At 34.5% G+C, this 24,255-nt stretch overlaps 1 protein-coding gene across 1 annotated transcript in view; it reads left to right on the top strand.

Moving 5' to 3' along the window:
* ADAMTS19 (ADAM metallopeptidase with thrombospondin type 1 motif 19) overlaps positions 1-24,255 on the top strand; it is a 285,910-nt gene that overhangs the window by 150,177 nt on the left and 111,478 nt on the right. The window contains exons 9-11 of the mRNA XM_060008921.1: positions 6,590-6,730; positions 8,150-8,300; positions 21,638-21,739. Coding sequence (XP_059864904.1) covers positions 6,590-6,730; positions 8,150-8,300; positions 21,638-21,739 — 394 coding nt within the window. The remainder of the gene's footprint in view (positions 1-6,589; positions 6,731-8,149; positions 8,301-21,637; positions 21,740-24,255) is intronic.

Below are 24,255 nucleotides of genomic sequence, written 5' to 3'. Positions count from 1 at the left end.
AGAATTGGCTTTCTGTTTGCATTTCTCTAATGCATTTCTCTTGGCAAATGTATGGTCTAGAGTAAGGCAAGCAACCTTCCTTGAGCAGATCATCCATAGACTTTTCAGGCTTACGGTTTCCCTAAGTCAGTAAGATGCCACATTAGTTTCAACTTTCCATCAAATGTACAGAATATTTAGTTGCTCCTGTGATTCTATATTAGTTGATAAAATCTATGTATATTTATTTATTACTATTTAAGGAATTAAAAAGAAAATATGATAATTCTTATTCTCTGAACACTTAAATTCTAGGTAGTAATACTTTGTATATATTACTTAAAATTTACCAGAAACAGAAGATAGTTCTGATATTTTTTTGTGCCATATATTTGAAGGGTACAAAAGTTAAGAATCATGAGAAATATGTGCTAGAATTTATTGAAGAGTCCTTTATATGGGAAGAAGGGCTTAAAATTTAAGTTACATTTGTAAATACAAATAAGCTGTGGAAAGCATTCTGAAAGGAAGGGACTCTACAAAACAGTAGGCTGGAATTAACTGATCCAGTGGAAATTAGATTGAAATCAGTTTACAGATTATTTGAAAACAAGATAAAAAGTGTGGATTTTATCTTGTAGCTCATTGGTTCTCAGAATTTTAAGTAAGAATCATTGATAAAATGTGTTAAAATAAAGTTTCTTAGGTCTTAGGCCTCTTTTTTTTTTTTTTTTTTTTTTTTTTTGCGGTACGCGGGCCTCTCACTGCTGTGGCCTCTCCCATTGCGGAGCACAGGCTCCGGATGCGCAGGCTCAGTGGCCATGGCTCACGGGCCTAGCCGCTCCGCGGCATGTGGGATCTTCCCGGACCGGGGCACGAACCCGTGTCCCCTGCGTCGGCAGGTGGACTCTCAACCACTGCGCCACCAGGGAAGCCCTTAGGCCTCTTTTAATCGATTGGGGTAGAGCTCAGGAATCTGCATTTTAACCAGCCCTTTGGTTCATTATTCACTTTTTCAGTATCGTTGCTTGCCAAGGAAAATTGAAAGATTTTACCTAGGGAACTCATTTTTGTTAATGTTTTCATAAGGAATTAAAATAATTAAATAATTGTTTAATAAGGCAAAGAGTTAAGGCCAGGTGTGAAGGGGTTATCCAGAAGTGAAGAACAACAATCCAGAAGTGAAGAAAGTCACCTCTTGTCTTGGTTGATGGAAGTAGTGTTGGAAAAGGAGGAATGGGTGGGAGAGCTTTATGGAACGTAGAAGGACAGGATCCAGGCATCTTTTAGCTGCATGAGGGCAAGGGATGGAGTGTTCCAGCCCCAGTATATGATAAACTCCTTGAGGGTAAAAACTGGATCTTACTCATTTTTACGACCCCAACTCAGTACAGTGCCTAGCACTTAGTGTGTTCTTAACAAGTATTTGTTGAATTGCTAGATAAAACTGTCGTGTAACACACAGCAAAGTCAAAAGGAATCTCCTTTTGTACCCCTACTTTATTTTTTGACCTCTGATTTTTTATCTTGATGCTGACTTACTTTCCATTGCCTCTTGACTTACCAGTGGAAGTACATATTTGTTTTGTGCAAAGTGAAATGATTTAAAATATAAAAAGTAATGAAAATGTCTCATATTTCTTAATGTTGGGCTTTTTTCCATGAGTACACAGGAGTGAAGTTACATCAAATCAGATATAGCCACTGAATGGTATGAAATTACGTGTCATTTGTGATAGTTTGTTTCCTTTTATAAATTAATTTTTTCTATATAATATGTGGCTTTTAGTGGAAAATAAGATATTGTGACAAAATGTTTAATGTATTCAGCACAAAAAAGTTTACTCTCTTAAAATATGACTGTTTACAAATTGGATCCTTTCCAAAGTATCCAAAAAATGTGAGTGAATTCATAAATGTTCTCTTCTCTGACTCTTTAAACATCAAAAGGGACCATCTTCAAAATCCAAATGCTTCTCCAGCTTTCCGCAGGATATCACAAAACTTCCTGGCAGAGACTTTTAAACAAGTTGAGAAATTTTATAAGATAAAAATATTTTCTCAGTTGACTTGACAACCATGTACAATGTTAGTGGAGAGTTTATTTGCCCAAGGCTCTTTGTCAAAGTGAATTTAAACTGAGATTATTAAAATGTAGCTCAGTTGCACAGTGTGAGGAGAGGTGTTGCTAATGTCTTACTTCGAGAATGTTTTCCACACAGTGCATGCGACTTGGTTATGGGACTGTATGTGTGAAGGTGCGTTTCTGCTAACAGAGAGGAGACACTTAAAATTATTCAGAAAATAAACCTTATATGTCAATGGATACTTTTGATCTATAGTTTGGTGATTTAACGTTCACTTCTTTTGACCCATCAGACTGCCTGGGTCTGAGCCACAGCTCTGCTATTAACCTCAGCACCTTCCTAATCTGTAAGATAGAAGTCATGATAACAGAAACATTCTGGGGGTATTGTGAGGATTAAATGATATCATCATTGTAAATGATTAACATAGTGACTGGCGCAAATAAAGGTTCACAGTTGTTTTATTTCAAATCTGTAGGATCAGTACTAAGCAGTGTCTCCTGATAGTTCCAGATGTGTGGTTATAAAAAAAAAGCCCTGTCCCAATTTAATGATAACTTCTGTTACAAGTTAAATAGCTTTAGGAAAATTTAACTAATGGTAAACAATGCTTGTATCACCAGATCTCTCCATGGCTGTAGCTAATTTCTTACATGAGAATCAGGATCCCAAAAGGAAAATGATCATCTGCTTGAGAAGTTGTAATCTTCCCAATTTGGAAAATAACATTACACTGCTTTGGGAAAATGTCCAAATTGCTAAATCTTGGAAGGAGTCCCTCTCCTTCTCTCAAATGGACACATTATTTAAGAAGTTTTATTATTTCTGAAAAAGACCAGTTGCCTTTCAAAAATAATAGCATTTGTGTATGGTTTGAAAGACTGCACCACCACAGATGGGAGAGTTGAGTATGTTCCACATGGCAAGTGGCTGTTGTTATAACAGGGTCACCCGGCAATGTGTGCTGCAGCCAGAATCCCTGGGGGAGGTGAGACAGTGATGCAGGCAGGGGCGGCATTGGAACCGTACAGCCAGTGCATTAGGCGTCTTTATCAATCTGGGAGATTGTGGCATATTTACAATTTCTTATTTTAATTTAACATCCAGACAAAGTAACTTCTTGCCATTATTATTTACTTGGCTTTTCTTAAATCCCCACTTTCATGAAAGTCAGCCAATACAGCAGATTGCCTTTAATGATGGTTATCTCTGTGTTTTTTTGACAAATTAGAGAGATAGGATAAAACTTCTCTGATTTACTGCCCCAGTTTAAAAAAAAAAAAAAAAAAAAGGTTATGGGTTCCTGCTATATTGCAGGCACTGTGCCAGGCATTTTATATCATCCTCATGTAACCTTCACAACCAGTCAGAAAAGTATATTTAACAGATGAGGAAACTGAGGCACATTTATTCCTTTATTATTATTTAAATTGCCTCTGGTCACATGAATAAGGGGGAGGCACATGATTCAAATCTAACTCCTACGTCTTTCACTCTAGCCCTCAGTAAGTGAATTGGCCCCTACCTACTCCATATCATGTCTTACTTTTTCTCTTTATCTTCAAAGTATGAAGACATTTTTCTTCCTGTTCTCTCTGTCAGTCATTCTATTAATATGTATTGATACAAACCCTTTTTAAGGACATTAGTTAGACAAGGAAAGAGAAATATGGTGTATCATATAGGTGAATTTTTGTAACACTAAAAGTGAAGGATGATATTCAACAGTATATTTTAAATTTTATTTATATAATTTCCATAATCTTCAAGTTAGCAAACATAATGAACTTTTAATTCATTACTCTTCTTCATAAATTAATTAATTCCATCTATATCATTTTCTTCTTTCAAAAACATTAAATCTAACCATTTTGATTTAAATCTTTAGTTTATTTAACCAAAAAATGTAGTTCAATAGTCCTGAAAATTTTCATTTTCATATGAGAAAATATAGGTAGTATAGTTGTAATTTCCTTTAGCAACTTCTATAACAATATTCTTTTATTAGTATTTTAAAATATCATATATATATTCCTGTTCACAAAATTTTTATGAAAGACTATTTATTATCTAGATCATTACACAATGAGAAAAGGGAGCATTGGACTATCTTGCCATCATCTCAAACTTAACATGTGCAAAACCAAGCTTTCCTCTTTCTACTTCTTCAGTATTAACTCTCTCACAAACAGTTATTTTAATGTCCTCATTATGAGAATTCATAGGAGATTATATGCAACTTTTACTGAAATAGAAGTGATTCTGTTGGGTTGCCCAAAAAGTTCATTCATATTTTCCCATAACCTCTTGCAGAAAACCCGAACGAACTTTTTGGCCAACCCAAATACATGCTGACTTGGTTCAACATTTAAATACCATTTATAGAGTATGGTTCCCATATGCCAGGATCTTAGAGCAATGAGTAAGTTCCTATCCTCAAGAAACTGGAGAGATAACCAAGAGTAAAAACATAGAGTACAATGTAGAAAATACTGTAGTAATGTTGTTCACAGAATCCTGTGTTGGGAAAACAGAGACAGTACCCGTAGGTGAGGTGGGAGTTTAGTAAAAGAAAACCTCGTGAAAGTAATCTACGTGAATCTTGAAGATCAAGTAGAATTTATCCAGGGAAAGGTGTTGAAGGCAAGGCACTTTGGATAGGGTCAGGGAGGGAATGGACTTCAGTGGTTAGTCACATGATTCTAGAGCCAGACTCCTCAATTCAAACAGCACTACTTTCCACTTTCTTGTTGTATGACCTTGGGAAAGTTACTTCTCATCAGAAGAAAGGGTATTATATTATAATAATAGTTCCTACCTCATAGAATTGTTTAATTCAAGCTTATAAGCCCCTTTTTTATGGTATATGACACAGAGAAAATGCAAGAGAATAAGGAACAACATAATGTTTGGGAAACTACAGATCATTTGCTCTTGCTGAAAAGAAATGCAATAAATGGCTTGGAAGAAGATTAAGAAACTGTGTACCATGTTAAGGAGCTGGAAATTCCTATATAGGTAATGGAAAAGCAGATGAAAGGCAGCCCGATTGTGTTTTTAAATAGATCTTACTGGAGCAGGGCAGGAGGAAAAGGGAGAATGTTGCCAAAGATTAGAAGCACAGAGCCCACTCAGAATGCCATAGTAATTTTCAGGATTAAATATTTTTATAATCCTCTTTAATAGTAACAGAAGGAATTGAAAGGAAATAACAGTTGAAGGAAATATTTAGAAAGTAGATTAGCAGGGCTTGCCCCTAACAATTAGTAAACAATTGGGTGATAATTTGGGAGAGGAAGGAATAAATGATGACCTGAAGATTCTTGGGCTAGCAAAGGCACACAAAAGAGAACAAGCGAGAAAAAGAATTCAGGAGTACAGAGAGGTTTGAAAGAGAAAATATTAAGCGCAGCTTTTAGACATACTGAATTTAACAGTCTTCTAATACGTCCATCAGAAGATAAGTCAGAGTTTTAGAGTAGAGTTACAACTTGGAGCAACAGATTCAGGATTCAGTAGAAAAGATGAAGATGGCCGAGAGTGTTCAAGTTTCCCAGGGACAGTTTGTGTTTTATGATGAGTGGAGGAAGACTATCTCGTGAAGCACTCGAGGAAAAATAATACTTTAATGTGTTTTCGGATTTGATAAAAGGAATGAATAAAGGATCTTTAGGCAAGAGCAAGAATCTAGTGTGATTGAATAGAAACTTACCACTTCTATGTGCTTCATAACTGCTACTATGTCAAAAATATATCTATAGATCATTTTGATACAGGTGAACTAAGCATGTTATTTACTAGATTGATTGGGAGAATGTTTTTTACTAAGTGAAAGCATTGACCTTTAATATAGACCATAAAAGTTTAAAAATAAATCAGTCTGAAATCTAGTGTTATGTTGACCTTTAAAACTAATTTCTCGGGACTTCCCTGGCAGTCTAGTGGTTAAGACTTTACCTTCCAATGCAGGGAGTGTGGGTTCGATCCCTGGTTAGGGAGCTAAGATCCCACATGCCTCGTGGCCAAAATCCAAAACATAAAATAGAAGCAATATTATAACAAATTCAATAAAGACTTTAAAAATGGTCCACATCCAAAAAAATTTTTAAAAAAACAAACTAATTTCTCTCTGAATAGACCAGTGGTTGCCAAGGGGAAGGGAGGGTGTGGGAGGGGTAGAGTGGGAGTTTGGGGTTAGCAGATGCAAACTGTTAGATATAGAATGGATAAACAACAAGATCCTACTGTATAGCAGAGGGAACTGTATTCCATATCCTGTGATAAACCATAATGGAAAAGAATATGAAAATGAATGTGTGTATATATATAACTGAGTCACTTTGCTGTACAGCAGTAATTAACACAACATTGTGATTCAACTCTACTTCAATAAAAAAGAAAATAAAAAATAAAAACGAATTTCTCTCCCATTATTTTAATTATTTAGCTGTTGTTCAATTGCAAGTATAACAGGTTAAAAATATCTATCTAATGTAATTTTTAAATTTTATATTCCAAATCAGCATGGGGATTAATCATGACAATGACCACCCATCATGTGCTGATGGTCTTCATATCATGTCTGGTGAATGGATTAAAGGACAAAATCTCGGTGATGTCTCGTGGTCCCGATGTAGCAAGGAAGATTTGGAAAGATTTCTAAGGTACTGAGGTCACTAGCTGTTGCTGTGTCATGAATGTGTATGTGTGCCTGCTTCCTCTACCAACCTGGGAGGGTGGTGTGGCAGAGGGGAACAGCCACCAGATTAGGAATCAACGTGCTGGGATCCACTCCTGGTTCCCCACTGACTCATGGTGTGAACTGGGACATATTATTTAACCCACTTGTTTCTTAGTTTCCACACTTTCAAACAAGAGGATGGGCAAGGTAATTTGTAAGGTTGAAAGTTATTATAATGATAAAAAATCTTTCATAATATTGAATTGCCTCTTCAAAATTTCTCAGTGGAAACATTTTCATTGTTCATCCCTCTATATCTGTTGTTATAAAGAACCTCTTTAACAAAAGCTCCACCTTTCCACTGTGGTAGTTCTGCACTCTGAATCTTTTTTCATTAATGTCAATGCATAGTTTTCACCATTATAATAGTCCTTGATTCTCCTCTTTTCAACCTTCAGCTTTGGTAATACGTAGCTTCTGCCTAGTTGGAAAAGGAAAGGAAAAAAAGTATTACTGTTCTAATTTTCATGTTAAAGCCCTGTTCTTTACTTTTTCCTTCAGTAATAGAAGGGGAAGATGAAACAGTACCAATAGATGTTATGTAAAGTCCCAATTAGTGAGTGAGAGATGCTTAAAGTATCCAAAAGTCTAAGTAAGAAATATAGGAACATCTAACTAGCTAAATTCACTACACAAATTTCTTTTTCCATGCCATTTAAATTGTCAAGCTAATTTTTTGTCAAATGAATATTAAAATCTACTAAAATATATTTATTGCATTACTATAACTCTTTCCAGAAATATGTGCAGTAGAGTCTGGGCATTCTCTTTGTCACTGCAACAGTAGCCCCTCAGTAGGCCCTAATGAGTGTAGGATTTTGTGTAGTTGTCTTCTCGTGAATCAGAACTATGATAAAATTAAATTTTACCCCATAAATGGAAGTTGTAGTACAATGTCAAGTAGAAGAATATTCACACTATTAATAGTCACTTGAGAATGCTTTCCATAGATTCCTTAAATCCCAGAATATAGTTGATTTCTTACCTTCATACATTACTTTTGGACAAGTTACTCTCTGAGCTTCTTCATCTTATAAATATGTAAAATAATAACCACCTCACAGTGTTACGTAGATTAGCTGAGTTAATCCATATGAAAGATCTTTAAAAACAAAAAGTCCTGTTAATTTGAACTTTTTTTATTATTAGGTTTATCATAATAATTATAAACAAATGAATCTCATACATGGGATAATTTCTATGAGCATTCAATAGAAGAGCTTATAAATAAAAGTAAGAACATATTTTAGTAGTATCGAAATGTTTCCTGTTGCTGTGTTAACTACTTATAACAACTTTTTGCATTTAACTCAAAATGTTACACATATCTGTATATCGCCAGGTCAAAGGCCAGTAACTGCTTGCTACAGACAAATCCCCAGAGTGTCAATTCCGTGATGGTTCCCTCCAAGTTGCCAGAGATGACATACACTGCTGACGAGCAATGTCAGATTCTCTTTGGGCCATTGGCTTCCTTTTGTCAAGAGATGCAGGTAAGAGTTGTATCCAGGTAGGATTTTTTTTAAGTGTATGTTCACATCCATTATTTAGAAGTATTGATTGGAGGAGGGGAAGATGACTTTATTTTAGAGTTTGTGGCTTCAAAGCATCCCAGTATTGGAAAGAAGGATTTTCTAAGAAAAGGTTTCTGCATTTTCCCCCTAACATTTTGAAAGTGATAGAAATAGGTGTCGGTATTTAATTAAAGCCAGGAAGGAATGACCCAAGAATTTCTACTTCAAAAATGGCACTGAAGTCAGAAAAGCCTTTGCATTATGCCAGTTCGTTGCTTTTGTTTTAAATCTCTTACTTGCTTACATGGTAGGTAACCGGGTGAAAATGTCATAAAAATGATATACGAACATGTAATTTTGGAGGAAGGATTATATCTTTTAACTCTGAAAATAAATTGTTAAAAATATGTTCTATAGGAATAAAAATTAGAGAGTACATTTCTAAATAGTTAAACTAAAGGAAAAGGGTAAACATCTGATGGTGAACTAAGCAGTGTCTTTATATTAGTATTCAGTCACTAGTTACTCTGAGAGGCCAATTGTCCCATTCTAGAAAAATCTAAAATCTGAAAGATTGAGCAAAATGACCTTCATAATTGATGTAAGAATTTAGCTCTATTTACCCTTCCTTTTTTCTTTTCTTCTGTCTTCCTGAAGCTCATCCTCTAGCTGCCCGTTTCTTCCTACCTCTTTCCAATACACATACTCGCGCACACTTTGTATTTCAGGCTTCAACTGATAATCATGCTTAGAGTGAATTGAGAGCTGTATTTCACTGTACCTAAGTTTCTGTGATTGCCTCAAAGGAGTTTGGCCTTGTTGAAGATAATGCTGTCTTGGATTACTGGCAGAATAATTAAAATTCATTATAAGGAAAAGGTTATACAGCATTATGACATATGCTTTCTCTGCTTCGTTGTTCTTATCAAAGGAGTTATTCACTTGTTTGTTACTTTCCTCTTATTAATTTCCCACCCTAGTGTGTAAGCTCCAGGAGGGCAGAGTGTTTCTCCAGCACCTAGGCCAATGGCTAGCACATGGTAGGCACTCAGTGAATATTTGACTTAAGATTAAAATAAGTGAATGTATGAAGAAGTTGGAGCTCCATTAAATGTGACATGTGAAAGAATGTATAGACTGTAATACTCATCTGGCAATATTAGACCTCAAGAGGAACTGATATAGGTGTGTGATTGTGACTGGACACCCAAGGGTTCACATGTGGCAGACCAATGGATCCTGGAGCTTAGCATTGGGTGTGATAATTACAGCAGTAGCCAGGTTGACTTTGTATTATCTGTCCTAATACCTCTCTGATCTCATCTACCAATCTTGTTCAATCTACTCTCATCTCCAAGGACTTTAGACAATCAAAAATTGGGTCACGATCTTTCGTAAGTCATCATGGTAAGATGAATGTTTTGAGGTCCACAAGTTTGGTTTTGTAGGTAAACACATCTACATGCTGAAATTATCATGTTTTGGAAAACAGAGTAGGCTGCCTATGATTACTATCATACTATTGCATAGGAGATGGTTTCAGTTCATGTAGTACAGAAAATTGATAGACTTGATCAATGAAAATTGTTCATATTTTATGAAGTACCCCAAGTGTTAGAAAAACTCAGCAAATGATCAACTACAAAAGTGATTTTGGTAAATTTTAGATCATTTTTCATAAATACTATTTTTTTAAATTTTAGGAATTATTTTAAATTATATATTGCAGTTAGTTAAATTTTACTAGTACCATTCCACAATATTTTGAACTCTAAAATGGATGCCACAGTGTGTAAATCATTTAGATTTATGACCTATTTTGATTCTTATAACAATTATATGCCATAGTTGATATTTAGTCCTGTTTTACAGATCAACAGTTTGAGGCCTGTAGAAGTTAAATAATGCAATTAAGTTATATCTATGCAGAGGGAGTGTTAGATGCAAATCCAAAGAATAGAGTATATGTAACCACTATGCTCTACTGCTTCTTATGGAATCCAAACTTCTTTACTTTGTGTCTTTGTGTGGGAAAAACCTTAGATCAGATCCTGTGTTTAGACTGAATTTGCTTTATCCCTTACAGCACCTACACCATCAGGGTCAAGAAATATTTTAATTGATTTTTAAAACTTTTTTAGGCTATTTGCTCTATTTATATGGCTGTTTCTCACTAACCTACCTGCATGGATTTTTTCTCCACCTCTGAAAGTATAACTATTTGTTAGGGGATATTAAATCCGTTTCTTAATATCCTAGATTGTTGCCTTGTTTTAAACTAGGCATTTTGCACAAACAGAATTAAGTTTTAGGTCTTAAGTATCCAGAAATGTTCTCCTTTTTTCCCCTGAAATTATCTATATGTGACATTTTTATTCATAAAACCAGATTTTTCTCTAGTTCTATCTGTGTGTAATCTTCATTAAGGACAATTTTAAAATACTGCCAGAAAGGATTGGGCTGCTGTGGGCAGCCAAGGAGAAGCAATGCCTCCTAATAGGGGTTTGGTTGGAGAGCACTGGCTGGAAAGGCATGAAGCCTGGGCTCTAACAGTGGTTCTGCCTCTCATTAGTTGTGTAACCTTAGTCAAAACTCTTTTTCTTTGTAAGCCACACTCTATAGAACAAGAAATGGAGCTATGTTATCTTTCGAAGTCTCTTAGGGCTCAGAGGCTGGACTTCTTTCATTCTAAAATCCAAAACAGCATTCTGATACCACCTTGAAAAATCATCATTTCCATCCCAAATCAGTGCAGCATGCAAAGCATAGAAATTAGGTAGGTAGGTAGGTAGGTAGGTAAATAGGTAGATAGAGCCACAGAAGAGATTATTTAAAAATTCAGTCACTGATTTGATAAATATTTATTGAGTTCCAGCTACTTTCCAGGTGCTGTTCTGTGTACTAATAACACAGTAGGAAGTAACCCCCAGCTTCATGGAGCTTAATTTTAGCTGGGGAAACAGACAATAAGTACATACATATATAATATGTCAGTTAGTAATAAGTGTTTTGGAGAAGTATAAGTTCAGGTAACAAAGACAGGGAATACAACCAGGGATGGGAGGGTAGGAATGGTGCTATTTTATACAGGATGATCTGGGAAGGCTTCCTAAAGCAAGTGACATTTGTTTAGAAATCTGAAGGAAGTTCGGTAGCCAGCCATGCATTTATCTTGGGAAAAATGTAGCAAGAAGAAACAGAAAGCAAATGCACTGGCATGGAGTTAGGTTCATATTTTAAGTTTAAGACGTCAGTTGGACATCCAACTAGAGATGTTTGTAGGTCCAGAATAGATATCTATCTGGAAGTCCTCAACAAGTAGGAGATACTGAAGACATGATATTAAATGATGACACTAGGAAATGAGTTAGAAGAGGAAAAATTCGAAGAGTGGGAACTTAATCACTACAATATTTAGAGGTTAGGAAAATAAGGAGGAAGCAACAATTAAAACTCTGAAGAAGTCTATTGGTAGGAATCGAACCAAGAGAAAGTAAGATCTTGGAGGCTAAGTGAAGACATTTTTCAAAGTGGAAATGATTAGAAATTCCAAAAGCTGAAGACAAGGGGAGTAAAATGAAGTCTGAGAATATGCAATTGCTATGTTTTCCCCGCTGGGTTTGGGACACTATTACTTGATACTTTCTTGACATCCCTGAACACCTGAGGGTAAGGAAGTAGAAATTAAAAATATAAGGGGAAGTAGTTATAAGTGTAGAAGATAGAATAGTTCAGCGCGTTAAGCCACTCACGTACACTTTCAAGGGGATACACGTGAAGTCGCCATATCTACCAGTCTGTCATCTAGACTTTATACAAAACGAACCTCCTAGAAGGCAAGCTCCATAACATCAAAAGAGTTGTCAGTCCTTTTTATCACTGTACCTCTGGCACCTAAAAGAGTGCAATAAGTATTTGTTAAATTAATAAGTGAATCAACTGAATGATGGAATGATAACTCTAAAATTTTACTCATAGAAATAGTTGATTCTTAGATATATGTCCAGAAAATATGAAGATAACCGTCTAAAATATTAATTCAATGGCTCCATAAATAACAACCTATAAGGGTATGTAGCTTATGTTTCACAGCTTACACATGAGTTAATCAAGCATCCGTATGTCCATCTTATATCTCCATTCAGTTATAAATAAATGTTGAGCTGCATGGAGTAAGGATTTGCAGCAACTTTTCAACGTGTGTGTTTCTGGTACAATATGAGATTATGGTAGTTGGCCCATAGTATTTGAATTAGATATTGCTCTTCCATTCTTACTGACAAATAGTTATATACAAGCACTAGGGACTCCAACATTATGTACATGCTGATCTAATTAATGATATAAATTTACCCTTAGGATAGCAGCTTACATCTGCAAAATGTTTAAAGGCATAGCTGTAGAGATGTTTGTGAAACATCTCGACCCTCAGCAATAATTGCTCACTCTTCTGTATGAATATGCTAACTTCTCGGCTGACCTTATTCCTGAGTCCTAAGCATTTGGTGCCTCTAGGCCATCTGGCATCTTGTGGCTGAGCCAGCTACAACTGCATTAAGTTATCTTAATAGCTGCCTAAAATTACTTAGCCTGGCTAAGAATACAGAGGTATGGATGTTTCCTTAGGACCAATAAGAAGTGGCTGCTTGAGAGTTACATTATTTGAATGAGAAGGAAGTTTGCTTAAAAAAAAAAAAAAAAAAAATGAAGACCTCCAGGAAACTTAAGGTTCTGCCTTTGGTTTTGGACTAGGCACAATGTGAGTTGCATACATATATTGTATCGAAAACTTTCTAGTGTAATTGAATCATATGATGACTTAAAGTGAAAGTACCACGTAAAGTTCCAGTTTTACATTTCTCTTATATCGACTTAATATATCAGAGTATGTAGGACTTCTAAAATCTCTCATTTGATCTAATGAACACGCTGGCATTGAAATGAGTACCTTATGAAGAATTCTAGAATATTGCGTCTCTGTGATTTGGCATTGTGAAATTCCAGAGGCAATAGGAGTTAGGACTAAAAAAGCATGAAATATCCCTTGATGGAAAGTAGTTGTTTGGGCAACTAATACAGTATCATTGATAAATCATGTTGTTAAGATTGGTGAAGTTGAAGATTTTTATTGTCCTTTCTTCCTATAAGATCAATAAAGTTATGGTGGATTAAAGCTACCAGGAATTGAGCCTGCCTGTTTTGCCATCTCATCAAAGCTTCATCCTATTCTTTGAGCTTTAGTCCTACACGGTATGTGAGCACATGAGTTTGATGGCACATTATTTGTCTAGATAATCTAGCTCCTTAATTTTTTTCCTTAGGACTAATTTTTTTTCACGCCTTCTTATTGACGTGGGCTTTTATTTTTTTTATCTTTTTATCTTTTATTTATTTATTTTATCTCTATCTTTGTAAATTGCCTATTTACATTTTGCCCATTTTTTAAACTTTCTGTTTTTCTTGCTGATTTGCAGGAGTTCTTTCTATATTCTGTATTGTAGGTGACACTTCCTTAAAGTATGTCATTGTGTGTTAACTTTTTATACAATGTCATTTTAAAATTTTGAAGTGGTTGAATCCATCAAGTTCTCCAATTAAGTTGTGCTGTTTTTGTTTTGTTTTTTTTTGTGTGTGTATGTATATATATATATATTCTTTTTCAGATTCCTTTCCATTATAGTTATTACAAGATATTGAATATAGTTCCCTGTGCTATACAGTAGGTCCTTGTTGTTTCTCTATTTCATATGGAGTAGTGTGTATCCACTAAACCCAAACTCCCGATTTATCCCTTCCCCTCTTTCCCCTTTGGTAAACATAAGTTTGTTTTCTTTCTGTTTTGTAAATAAGTTCATTTGTGTCATTTTTTTAGATTCCACATATGAGTGATGTCATATGATATTTATCTTTCTCTGTCTGACTTACTTCACTTAATATGATAGTCTGTAGGTCCATCCATGTTGCCACAAATGACATTATTTCATTCTTTTTTATGGCTGAATAATATTCCATCATATATATATATATATATATATATGTATATATATTTATATTTATATATGTATACATACACAAACGCGCGCACACACATACACACACCACATCTTCTACATCCAGTCATCTGTCAATTGATATTCAGGTTGCTTCCATGTCCTGGCTATTGTAAATAGTACTGCTATGAACATTGGGGTGCATGTAACTTTTCAAATTAGAGTTTTTTCCGGATATATGCCCAGGAATGGGATTTCTGGATCATATGGTAACTCTATTTTTAGTTTTTTAAGGAACCTCCATACTGTTTTCCATAGTGGCTACACCAAGTTACATTCTCACCAACAGTGTGAGAGGGTTCCTTTTTCTCCACACCCTCTCCACCATTTATTATTTGTAGACTTTTTGATGATGGCCATTCTGACCGGTGTGAGGTGATACCTCATTGTAGTTTTGATTTGCATTTCTCTACTAATTAGCTATTAAGCATCTTTTCATGTGCCTGTTGGCCATCTGTATATCTTCTTTGGAGAAATGTCTATTTAGGTCTTCAGCTGAAGAATGTGTGGTTTTTGAAGTTCATTATCTGTCACTATAGATGAAGTATATTATTATTCAAAATATCTGTTTGCTTATTTGGTTCGATTGATCCATTAGTAACTGACAGACGTGTTAAAATATCCCACTTAAACTACTGATTTATTTATTTTTCCCTGTATTTCTGTCAGCTATTACCTTATATAATGTTGAATTATATTATAGGTGCATACATATTTATGGTTTTTCATCTGTTGATCTGTTTTTCTCTTTTGCATTTTTTATGACTTGTGTCTTAAAATCTGTTTTCTCTGGCATTAAAACCATTATCCTGGCTAATATTTGTCACATCTTTATCTTCAACCTTTCCAATAAAACATAAATACAAATATGGGTATGGATAGATGGGTATGTTTACTAGAGAAGAGCAATTGCTAGATTTTATATTTTTCTGTTTAAACCAATGTAACCATTTCTTGGTATTTTCATCAGCTAGTTTAACATTTTTTACATTGATTTAAATTAATGTTTTTTAGGGTTTTTATTGTCAGCTTATTTTGTGTTTGTGTTTCTTATTTATGCTCTATTTTTTTTTTTTTTGCGGTACGTGGGCCTCTCACTGTTGTGGCCCCTCCCATTGCGGAGCACAGGCTCCGGATGCACAGGCTCAGCAGCCATGGCTCACGGGCCTAGCCACTCCGCAGCATGTGGGATCCTCCCGGACTGGGGCACGAACCCGTGTCCCCTTCATCAGCAGGCGGACTCTCAACCACTGCGCCACCAGGGAAGCCCTATGCTCTACTTTTTACTCTTGTTCTCCTTTCCTACTTTACATTGGAGAAACCAAATCTTCCTCTGCATTCAAAAGTCAGACATTCTTTGTATCTTTTTATGTGTATGAGTAATTAGTTCTTTTTTCTTGATGCATAGTATTCCACTGGTATATACTGTTTTGTTTATCAATTCACCTCTTAGTAGACACCTGGGATGTTAGCTATTATGAGTAAGCCTACTCAGAAGATTTGTGAATGATTATTTGTGTACACATATGTTTTTATTCTACAGTATTAATACATTAACATATTATATTAATACATTAATTTTTTGCAAACAATGGAGTAGGGACTGGCTGCCTATTTTTGTAAATAAAGTTTTACTAGCACACAGTCATCCCCATTTGTTCACATGTTCTCTTTGGCTGCCTTCAAACTACAATGACAGTGATGAATAGTTGCAACAGAGATCGTGTGGCCCACAAGCCTAAACTGTATACTATTTGGCACTTTACAGAAAGAGTTAGCTGACCCCTGTTGCAGCAGATACTCTGGATTCTGGTATATTCCTCCAAATAGTGTTTTGGTTTTTGTTTTCACAGGGAATTAAGTTTGTTAGACTCAAACTGGAAACTATCTTGCCTACTGTGGATAGCACCTCATATGTTGGATCAGCTCACTCTTTCCTTATCTGGGCTATTTGGGGTGTGTCCCTTGCATGTATGGTACAGGTGCCACCTAAAGACCTAAACTTCTCTGACTCTCTTCCTTTTGGGATTGTCCCTTCAGGTTTTGGCAGCTTTGACTACATCAGTTTCTGTCTTCATGAGTCTAAAAAATGGCATATGTTGCTTTAGCCATTGTGTCATACCATGACCACAAACCACTATCAGGTCAAAGCCACAAAGATGGTGAACTCAACTTATGCCAGTCAGCTCCCTTAAACAATTTACCTGCCTTTGTTCACGTTCCAGAACCACCAGGAAGTTGTTTTTTGCCTTTGTTCCACAGTTTATGGTTGTTAGCTGCCAGAGGGTTGGTCTTCTGGGAACTTATTCCACCATTCCAGAAGAGGAATATATTTCTCTTTCACACAAGGAAATTCTGGATCATTTTTCTTTCAAATATTTCAAATAGTTCCTTCCCACTTTTTTTTCTTTTCTTTGGGGCTTCATTAACTAGGTATTGACAGTTCTCCTTTCTCTAAATTTCTTCGTACTCCTTGATTTTCTTTAACACTCTAAGATGTGTTCTATTGAGGGATCCTTTGCAGCGTGCTGCTTCATTTGTTGGCTATGCATAGACTACATGTTTCTTCCCATGTCTGTTACTCAACACCTACCTCTAGCAGTCATAAAGTATATGGAGTGAAGGAGGTAAAAGAGAAGACGTCAAATTTAAATATTTAACTGTCAGTGGTCAAATCGTTTCTGCTAAGGGATAAAGTTTTTGAGATGTAAATGTGCTAGATTTTTAGTATTTCTTCCCATTAAAAAGGTTAATAATAATGGCTAAAGTCCAATTATTATTGCTTTATGTAATCAATGTTTATTTAGATTTATCCTCACTTTTGTCAGGTTCTTTGATCACAAGTGCTTTTCAGCCCTTTCCTATGAGGTCATATTCTTCTTGAAATACACAATTTAGAAGTTCCTTTTGGGAAGATCTGTTGGTGGTAAACACTCAGTTTTTGTTTCCTTGAAAGAGTCTTTATTTAACCTTCAGTCTTGAATAAAATTTTAGCTGAGTTCAGGACTCTAGATTGACAGTTATTTTTTTCCTCTTACCACTATGAATACATCATGTATTCACATTTTTTATGTTTGTGCCAAGATGCCATCTTTGCTATTTTCCTAATCTTAAAAGGAAACTTTCAGCATTTCACGGCGTTTTAACGATGTTTGCTGTAGATTTTTATAGATGTCCAGAGGTCCATTAATTTTGAAGATGTGTTCTCAGTGGTTAGTTTGCTGACTTTTTTTTTTTTTTAACATCTTTATTGGGGTATAATTGCTTTACAATGGTGTGTTAGTTTCTGCTTTATAACAAAGTGAATCAGTCATACATAAACATATGTTCCCATATGTCTTCCCTGTTGCGTCTGCTGACTTTTTTTTAAATGAATGGATGTTGAATTGTGTCACAAGCTTTGTATCTAGAGATACAAAAATCATAGAGTTTGAAGTTTTTGATGTGCTTGATTATGTTAATCAAATCTCTAATATTATAGTAGCCTTGCATTCCAAGAAAAACTCAACATGATCATGATGGTACACTACCTTTTTTCATGGATTGCTGGATTCCTTCTGTTAAAAATTGTGTAGAATATTTAAATCTAAGTTAGTAAATGAGGTTGATCACTATTTTCATTTTCTTTTAAAACTCCTGTCTGGTTTGGGTATCATAAAGTGTGTTTAGGAATATTGCTTCTTTTTCTGTTCTCTAGACAGTTTATGTAAATTGACAGTTTAAGTTTTTGGATCCGACGTATTCTTTGTGGGAAGATTTTTAACAGTCACTTTTAATTATTCTATGGTTAGGCAATAGTTTCAGCTTTTCTATTTCTTTTTAGGTCCATTTTAGCAAGTTTTTTTGGGTTTTTTTTGTTTGTTTTTTTTTGCGGTAAGCGTGCGTCTCACTGTTGTGGCCTCTCCCGTTGCGGAGGCTCCGGACGTGCAGGTTCAGCGGCCATGGCTCACGGGCCTAGCCGCTCCGTGGCGTGTGGGATCTTCCCGGACCGGGGCATGAACCCGTGTCCCCTGCATCTGCAGGCAGACTCTTAACCACTGCGCCACCAGGGAAGCCCTTAGCAAGTTTTTTGTAAATTTTTAAAAAATATTTTTCCATTTCATATTCATTCTAAAGTTTTTTGGCATAAAGTTGTTCATAATGTCTTCCTACTTCTGTTTAAACTTTATGTCATCCGTAGTTATGCCTTCATTTTTTATTCCTAATAGTGTTTATTTTTGCCTTCTCTTTTTTCTTGATTTTCAATTTTATTAGTATTCATAAAAAACTAGATTTCAGTTTTTTAAATTTCTTTTGAGTCTTCGTATTCTATTTTTTTTAATACCTCTCTTTCTCTCTCCCTTACTTTTTTCCTCTTCCATCCTTAATAATACCAAGCTGTTCTGTGATAGAAAAGATTGTTTTTGAAAATATTATTCCATACTGAATTACACTTGCAATCAAATGTTACATTACTGAGATTGTAGTTTGAAAGATAATTTATGGATGAACAAGGAGTTACATGTCTGAGATTTAATTGCTACTTCCATGCATATGCACTTAAGATTTTTTTATTTTAACATAAAATTCAAAACATCTTAATGGAACTATTTGCTATAAAGAAAGACATGGACACATGTTGTCTTTGAAGATAAATTTTATGATATCTATACATGGACAGTTAATCCATGTCCATTTAAATTTTTCCATTGAAAATATTTTTTTTCATATAAACTTTTTAAAAGACTTCTTGAGATAAACATCCAAATTTATATATGCTTTTAAGGGTCATTTCTTATTATAGAGGAATAAAAAAGGAATGTTGTATTATTTTTATTAGTTTACAAGGAATGCTGAGTTGTACATTTCTGTCCTGGATTCCTGTACACAGCATTTTAAGTTTGAAGTTTTTTTCTTAATTGACATAGTAAGTGATTTCAGTAATTAAGTTGAAAAGAAGATTTGACTCTGGCCTGTGTAACATACAGAGTGTTTGGTTCTAACAAAATACCCAGTCCTGCTCCTCTTAAGAAAGGGCTTGGTATTACATAGCTCTAACATCACGCATCTGAGATGTTGCACTTCTCAAGGAGAAAACAGTCCGTTCCATTTCTTCACTATTTTATTGCTTTACTTTTTACAGTTTGGTTTGAATCCTGAATCTGAGCTATCTTTCAGAATGAGGCTCTAATTTACTTACCAAAAGACTCCCAGAACTGTAGAACATAAAGGGTAAAGAGATCTCCTCTATGAGAGATATATTCTGTATGACTGTGCTTATCTTGAAAAGCTGCCAGGTTTGCTTTTATGCTCTCAGTGCCTCAAGTGAGAATCAGTTAGAGTACTTGCTGTTTTGAATAGCGGATAATGGTGGAAGGTCAGAATTTAGACCACCACAGTGTTCAACAAGCAAGTATGATTTTAAAACTACAACATAGACAAGATTTGCTTTTTAGTTTGATATGCATTGGTTAACTAATGAACTTGACTAAAATAATTCATGTTATAGCACAACTAAGCCTTACTGAATATTAGTAAAGCAAAATTCTTCTTTGGTGGAAAATTCAGCATTTGACCCCATAATTATAAAATATCATTAACAAGAATGTCTTGGAGAAAAAAATAAAAACTTTTAGGAACTAAAATTCTCAGGTTAGATATCTATTAATTCAAATATAAATGTGTCCACAAAAGTACACAATAAACAATTAACCTCTCTGCTTATTTTCAAGAGTCTAAAATATTGCAGAGAAGCTATTTCATTTAGGCATTCTTTAAAATTAGTTCCTGGATGAATTTTTGATAAATGATATGTGAAATGAAAGCAAAGAAATTAAGCTAAATCATATCCTAAATATAATAAGATATATTTGTATGAAATATTTTGAAGCAGAAAAACTATCTGTCACAGCACATAAAATAGTGTAAATAGAATATATCACACTCCTGCCATAGACTATTGAATTTTCAAGAACTTACAAACATTTCAGAAATCTAAATTTTTAAATAAAGAAAGAATAGGAAAATAATATTTGGGGAGTTGTAACAAATTCGGAGAGTTGTAATAGACCTGCTTGAAATCTTAGTTTAAATTTATGATTCCCAAAGTATTTAGTAGGTTTGAGTCATAAGTTAATTTTAACTTTACAGTGATTTTCAGTTTGTTTTGAACACCAAGGCCAGAGTAAACCCCCTAAAATAACCTTTTTATCTTATCAACCTGCTGGTCAACTGCTGAATGATATCTTTTTCCCTCCAAATATGGAGTCCTGGCATTCAGGATCTGGTTTTTCTGTCTTTAAAATCTTGTTCCCTACTCCCTACCCTTATATGCCTCCTCCCATCTGACTGGTCTTCTCACCCTTTCAAGACTGTCTTTCACATCAACACTTACTTGTTCTGTCCTTATCAACCTGCTTTCTTCCAGCCTTTACTCCAAATATCTGGATAGGTAGTCACACTATCACCTTCAAGATAGATTACTCCAGTCGCTTTAAGTATGCCGCATGGATTTGATATTTCTGTGTAATTTGTTAATAACATGCTTGTATCTAAAAACTTCAGCCATTCTATAGAAATAGAAAGTCCTTAAGAATGTGGTAGTTTTGCCTCTTTATCTGTCTCTGGGTGGCCACAAGTATAGAGTTCTCTTCTTTCAGTGTTGTGTTTATGCTGTTTTATCTCACTATTTTTTGTTTATTCCCTCAACTTTTCCCTAGAAAAAGTTAAATGTATTCTGGATACCTAGAACTTATTCATACTGAGGTAAAAATGACTGATAACAAGGGAAATATGCCCACTGAGAGTCTCTGTATTGCATCAGGGGCCAAGGCTATGTGATGAAATAATGAAGTACTAACATGGCTTGTCGGCATACAGCAAAGCATAAGTGAGGACAGGCTTTAAGATAGGAGGCACTAAATTCATACCATAAGCTCATTACTTTAATTTTTCTAGCCTGGTTCATATAATGGTATAAATAATGATTTTTAGCTTACAGTTTTCTGCTGTAGCTACTTAATCTTGTGTAATCACATGTGTTTTATTTAAAGTAATTTTAAAATAGTTAAATTTATGAAACAGATTTTCTATTTTTATCAGTCTTCTCATCACTATAAATAAGCCATACACTATTTCAATTATAAGTTTAATATTAAAAGTACCTAAAGTATATTTTTCTTCAAATCATTTCTGATGTTCTGTTAAAAGAGCTCTCTCAAACCTTATTGACTTAACCTCAAAAATGTGATGCCTTCCCCTTATTAGTTATTATACCCTTGTTTTCAGCATGTTATTTGCACAGGGTTGTGGTGCAAGGTAGAAGGGGATAAAGAATGCAGAACCAAACTAGATCCACCAATGGATGGAACTGATTGTGACACTGGTAAGGTAAGTCATTGGTGCTGCCTGAAATTAATAAGAATATTAAGTGAAACTTAAGAAACTTGCATTTTCTCCTTACTAGTTATGAGTGTAACTGGTAAGACATTTTCTTCTGCCAGTTACATATGTATCTTAACACCAGTGTAATACTTTCAGTATATATAAAGTTTCAGCATTTCCTCTATTTTCAATTTTAACACTTATATTTTTACAAATCCATGGGTTTTTAAAATACCAATGCAGTAATTTTTTATTGTTGATTATGACAATGTGGAGAGTTGGATGTATGTATTACTTTAACAAAAATGGAATATTTTACTATTAAATTACACATAAGTAAAAGATTCACAAATAAATCATAAATAGTAAAACTCAGCTAATGAATCCTTTAAAGTATAAAATATTGTCTTAGGAGAGCCACCAGGTATAGTTTTCCCTTGTCATTTCAAGCATCATAAACAAAATATTCTGGGGGATTAGTAAACATTTGGCTGTCTAAGTTGTTTAATCTAATGTGTTTCATAAGGCTATGGAAATGTATTAGTACATATTTCCAGATCATTTCAATTGCTGTTGAAAATTAATTTTCTTTTGAAGAATATTAAGGCATTAGATCCCATATAAACTTGTAATTGCAGTTAATTTAATCAAAAGATAACCATTCAATAGTTTACATAATTTTCTAATTTTTATTCTATGAAGGGAAAGTAGAACAGTTATTACTTTACTCATTAGATGTAAGATCAGAAAACTTGCCTCTGAAGAACATGAATTTTTATTACATTTGAAAACAATCAACAACATAAAGATTACTTGGGGTGAATTACTTAGTGAAAAAAATTAAGTTATGTAGAGGGCTAGTTTAAAAGCACATCAATTTGAAAAATGGACAGAAATGGAAATCTAGCAATTCCACTTCTAGAATTTTGTCCTAAGTAAATACTTACACCTGTGCAAAAAGATAGGCACGTGTGCATGTACACACACAAACACACGCACACACATGCTTATGTCAGGATGCAACTTGCTGTGGTGAGAAATGAGGTACAACAAAAATATTCATCAGGAGAGGAATGGTTCCAGTGTAGCTGTTAACAGAATGAGGTAAATATATTTGTATTAAACTGAAAACATCTACAAGACATGATAGTTACTATAGAGACATGTCAGAAAAAACTGATACTTTATATGATACCATTTGAGAGTTAGGGAAAAAAACAATTTGCATACAGATGTGAGTATACACACAGAGTATATATTTTTAAACTCATAGAAAATGGTTTGAAAATATAAACGCCAAACTATAATTAGCAGTTGATTCTTGGGAGGGATGTGGAATTGATGGATGGAATAAAGCAATGGGAACTGAGGGTGAATATAACTTTTCTCCTGACATTTCTGGATTGTTTGACATAAGCATATAGTCATATTACTTCTGTGATTTCTTTAATGAGAAAAAGAAAAATGTACAGCATGTAGTCACATTACTTTTGTGATTTCTTTAATGAGAAAAAGAAAAATGTACAAATTAAGTCCCAAATAATAAAAAAGGACTAGAAATATTTTATCACTAGATATAATCTGTAAGAAAATGGTTCCTTGAAAGAGAACTTCTGTGAATATCAGTCAGTTGTTTACAGACTGCCAAACGTGTGTTCTGTGAGCTTATATGGAGCGTCAGAATTTGGATTTGTATTATTTTTAAATTATACACAAAAGTACAATAATGTATGTATATTGGGCAAGCCTCATGGTATTATGCTGAGTAATTTATTGCTTGAGTCATAAAACTCTGCACCAGCAATAATTTCCATCATCCCTGAAACACAAAAGCAGTAATAAATAGAGATAACCAAATATTCAGCCACATGTCTTCACACATCACACAACCCATTTGTCTTACTTAGTTCTTCATTAGCAATATAAAATCTGTTCATTTTTATAATCTGGTGTCCTAAATATTTTTCTACTATTTTTTTCTTCTGATATTTATGAGAATAAATTGCATTCTTTAGTTCTCTAAAATAAACTTATTTTTTCAGCAATCAAAATTTTAATTACTCATTAAATGTAAATGTTTTATTTCCCTATAATTGTGCTAATGATATTCTCTTAGTGGTTCTGTAATCTTTGTGTATTGAAATAACTAATGAACTTCTCAGTTCCTCAGGCCATATGGGCTTCTTCAACTATCCATCTGTTCCAGCTGTTGTAGGAGCCATCATGACAATAGCTTCCAACACTCTGCAGTTGAGGGCTGTAGAGATAAAATATTTGGATGCTTGCAACCTCGCGCTAAACACTGCTAGCTCAGTACATGGCAAACCAAGAAACAAAGCTGAGAATTTTGTAATGTGTTACACTCTAGTGATGTTAATTTAGGTGTATAACTAGTTCATCTAAGAGTATATAATTAAGTCCGAGAAGGTGCTGACCAGAATTCTATGACTCAAAATGATTTTTTTAAGAGATTTTATTTATTTATTTAATTTATTTTTGGCCGCGTCGGGTCTTTAGTTGCG

Source organism: Delphinus delphis, chromosome 3 (genome assembly GCF_949987515.2).
Source record: "Delphinus delphis chromosome 3, mDelDel1.2, whole genome shotgun sequence".
Classification (NCBI taxonomy): Eukaryota; Metazoa; Chordata; class Mammalia; order Artiodactyla; family Delphinidae; genus Delphinus; species Delphinus delphis.
This window is presented reverse-complemented; position numbering and strand designations above follow the sequence as displayed.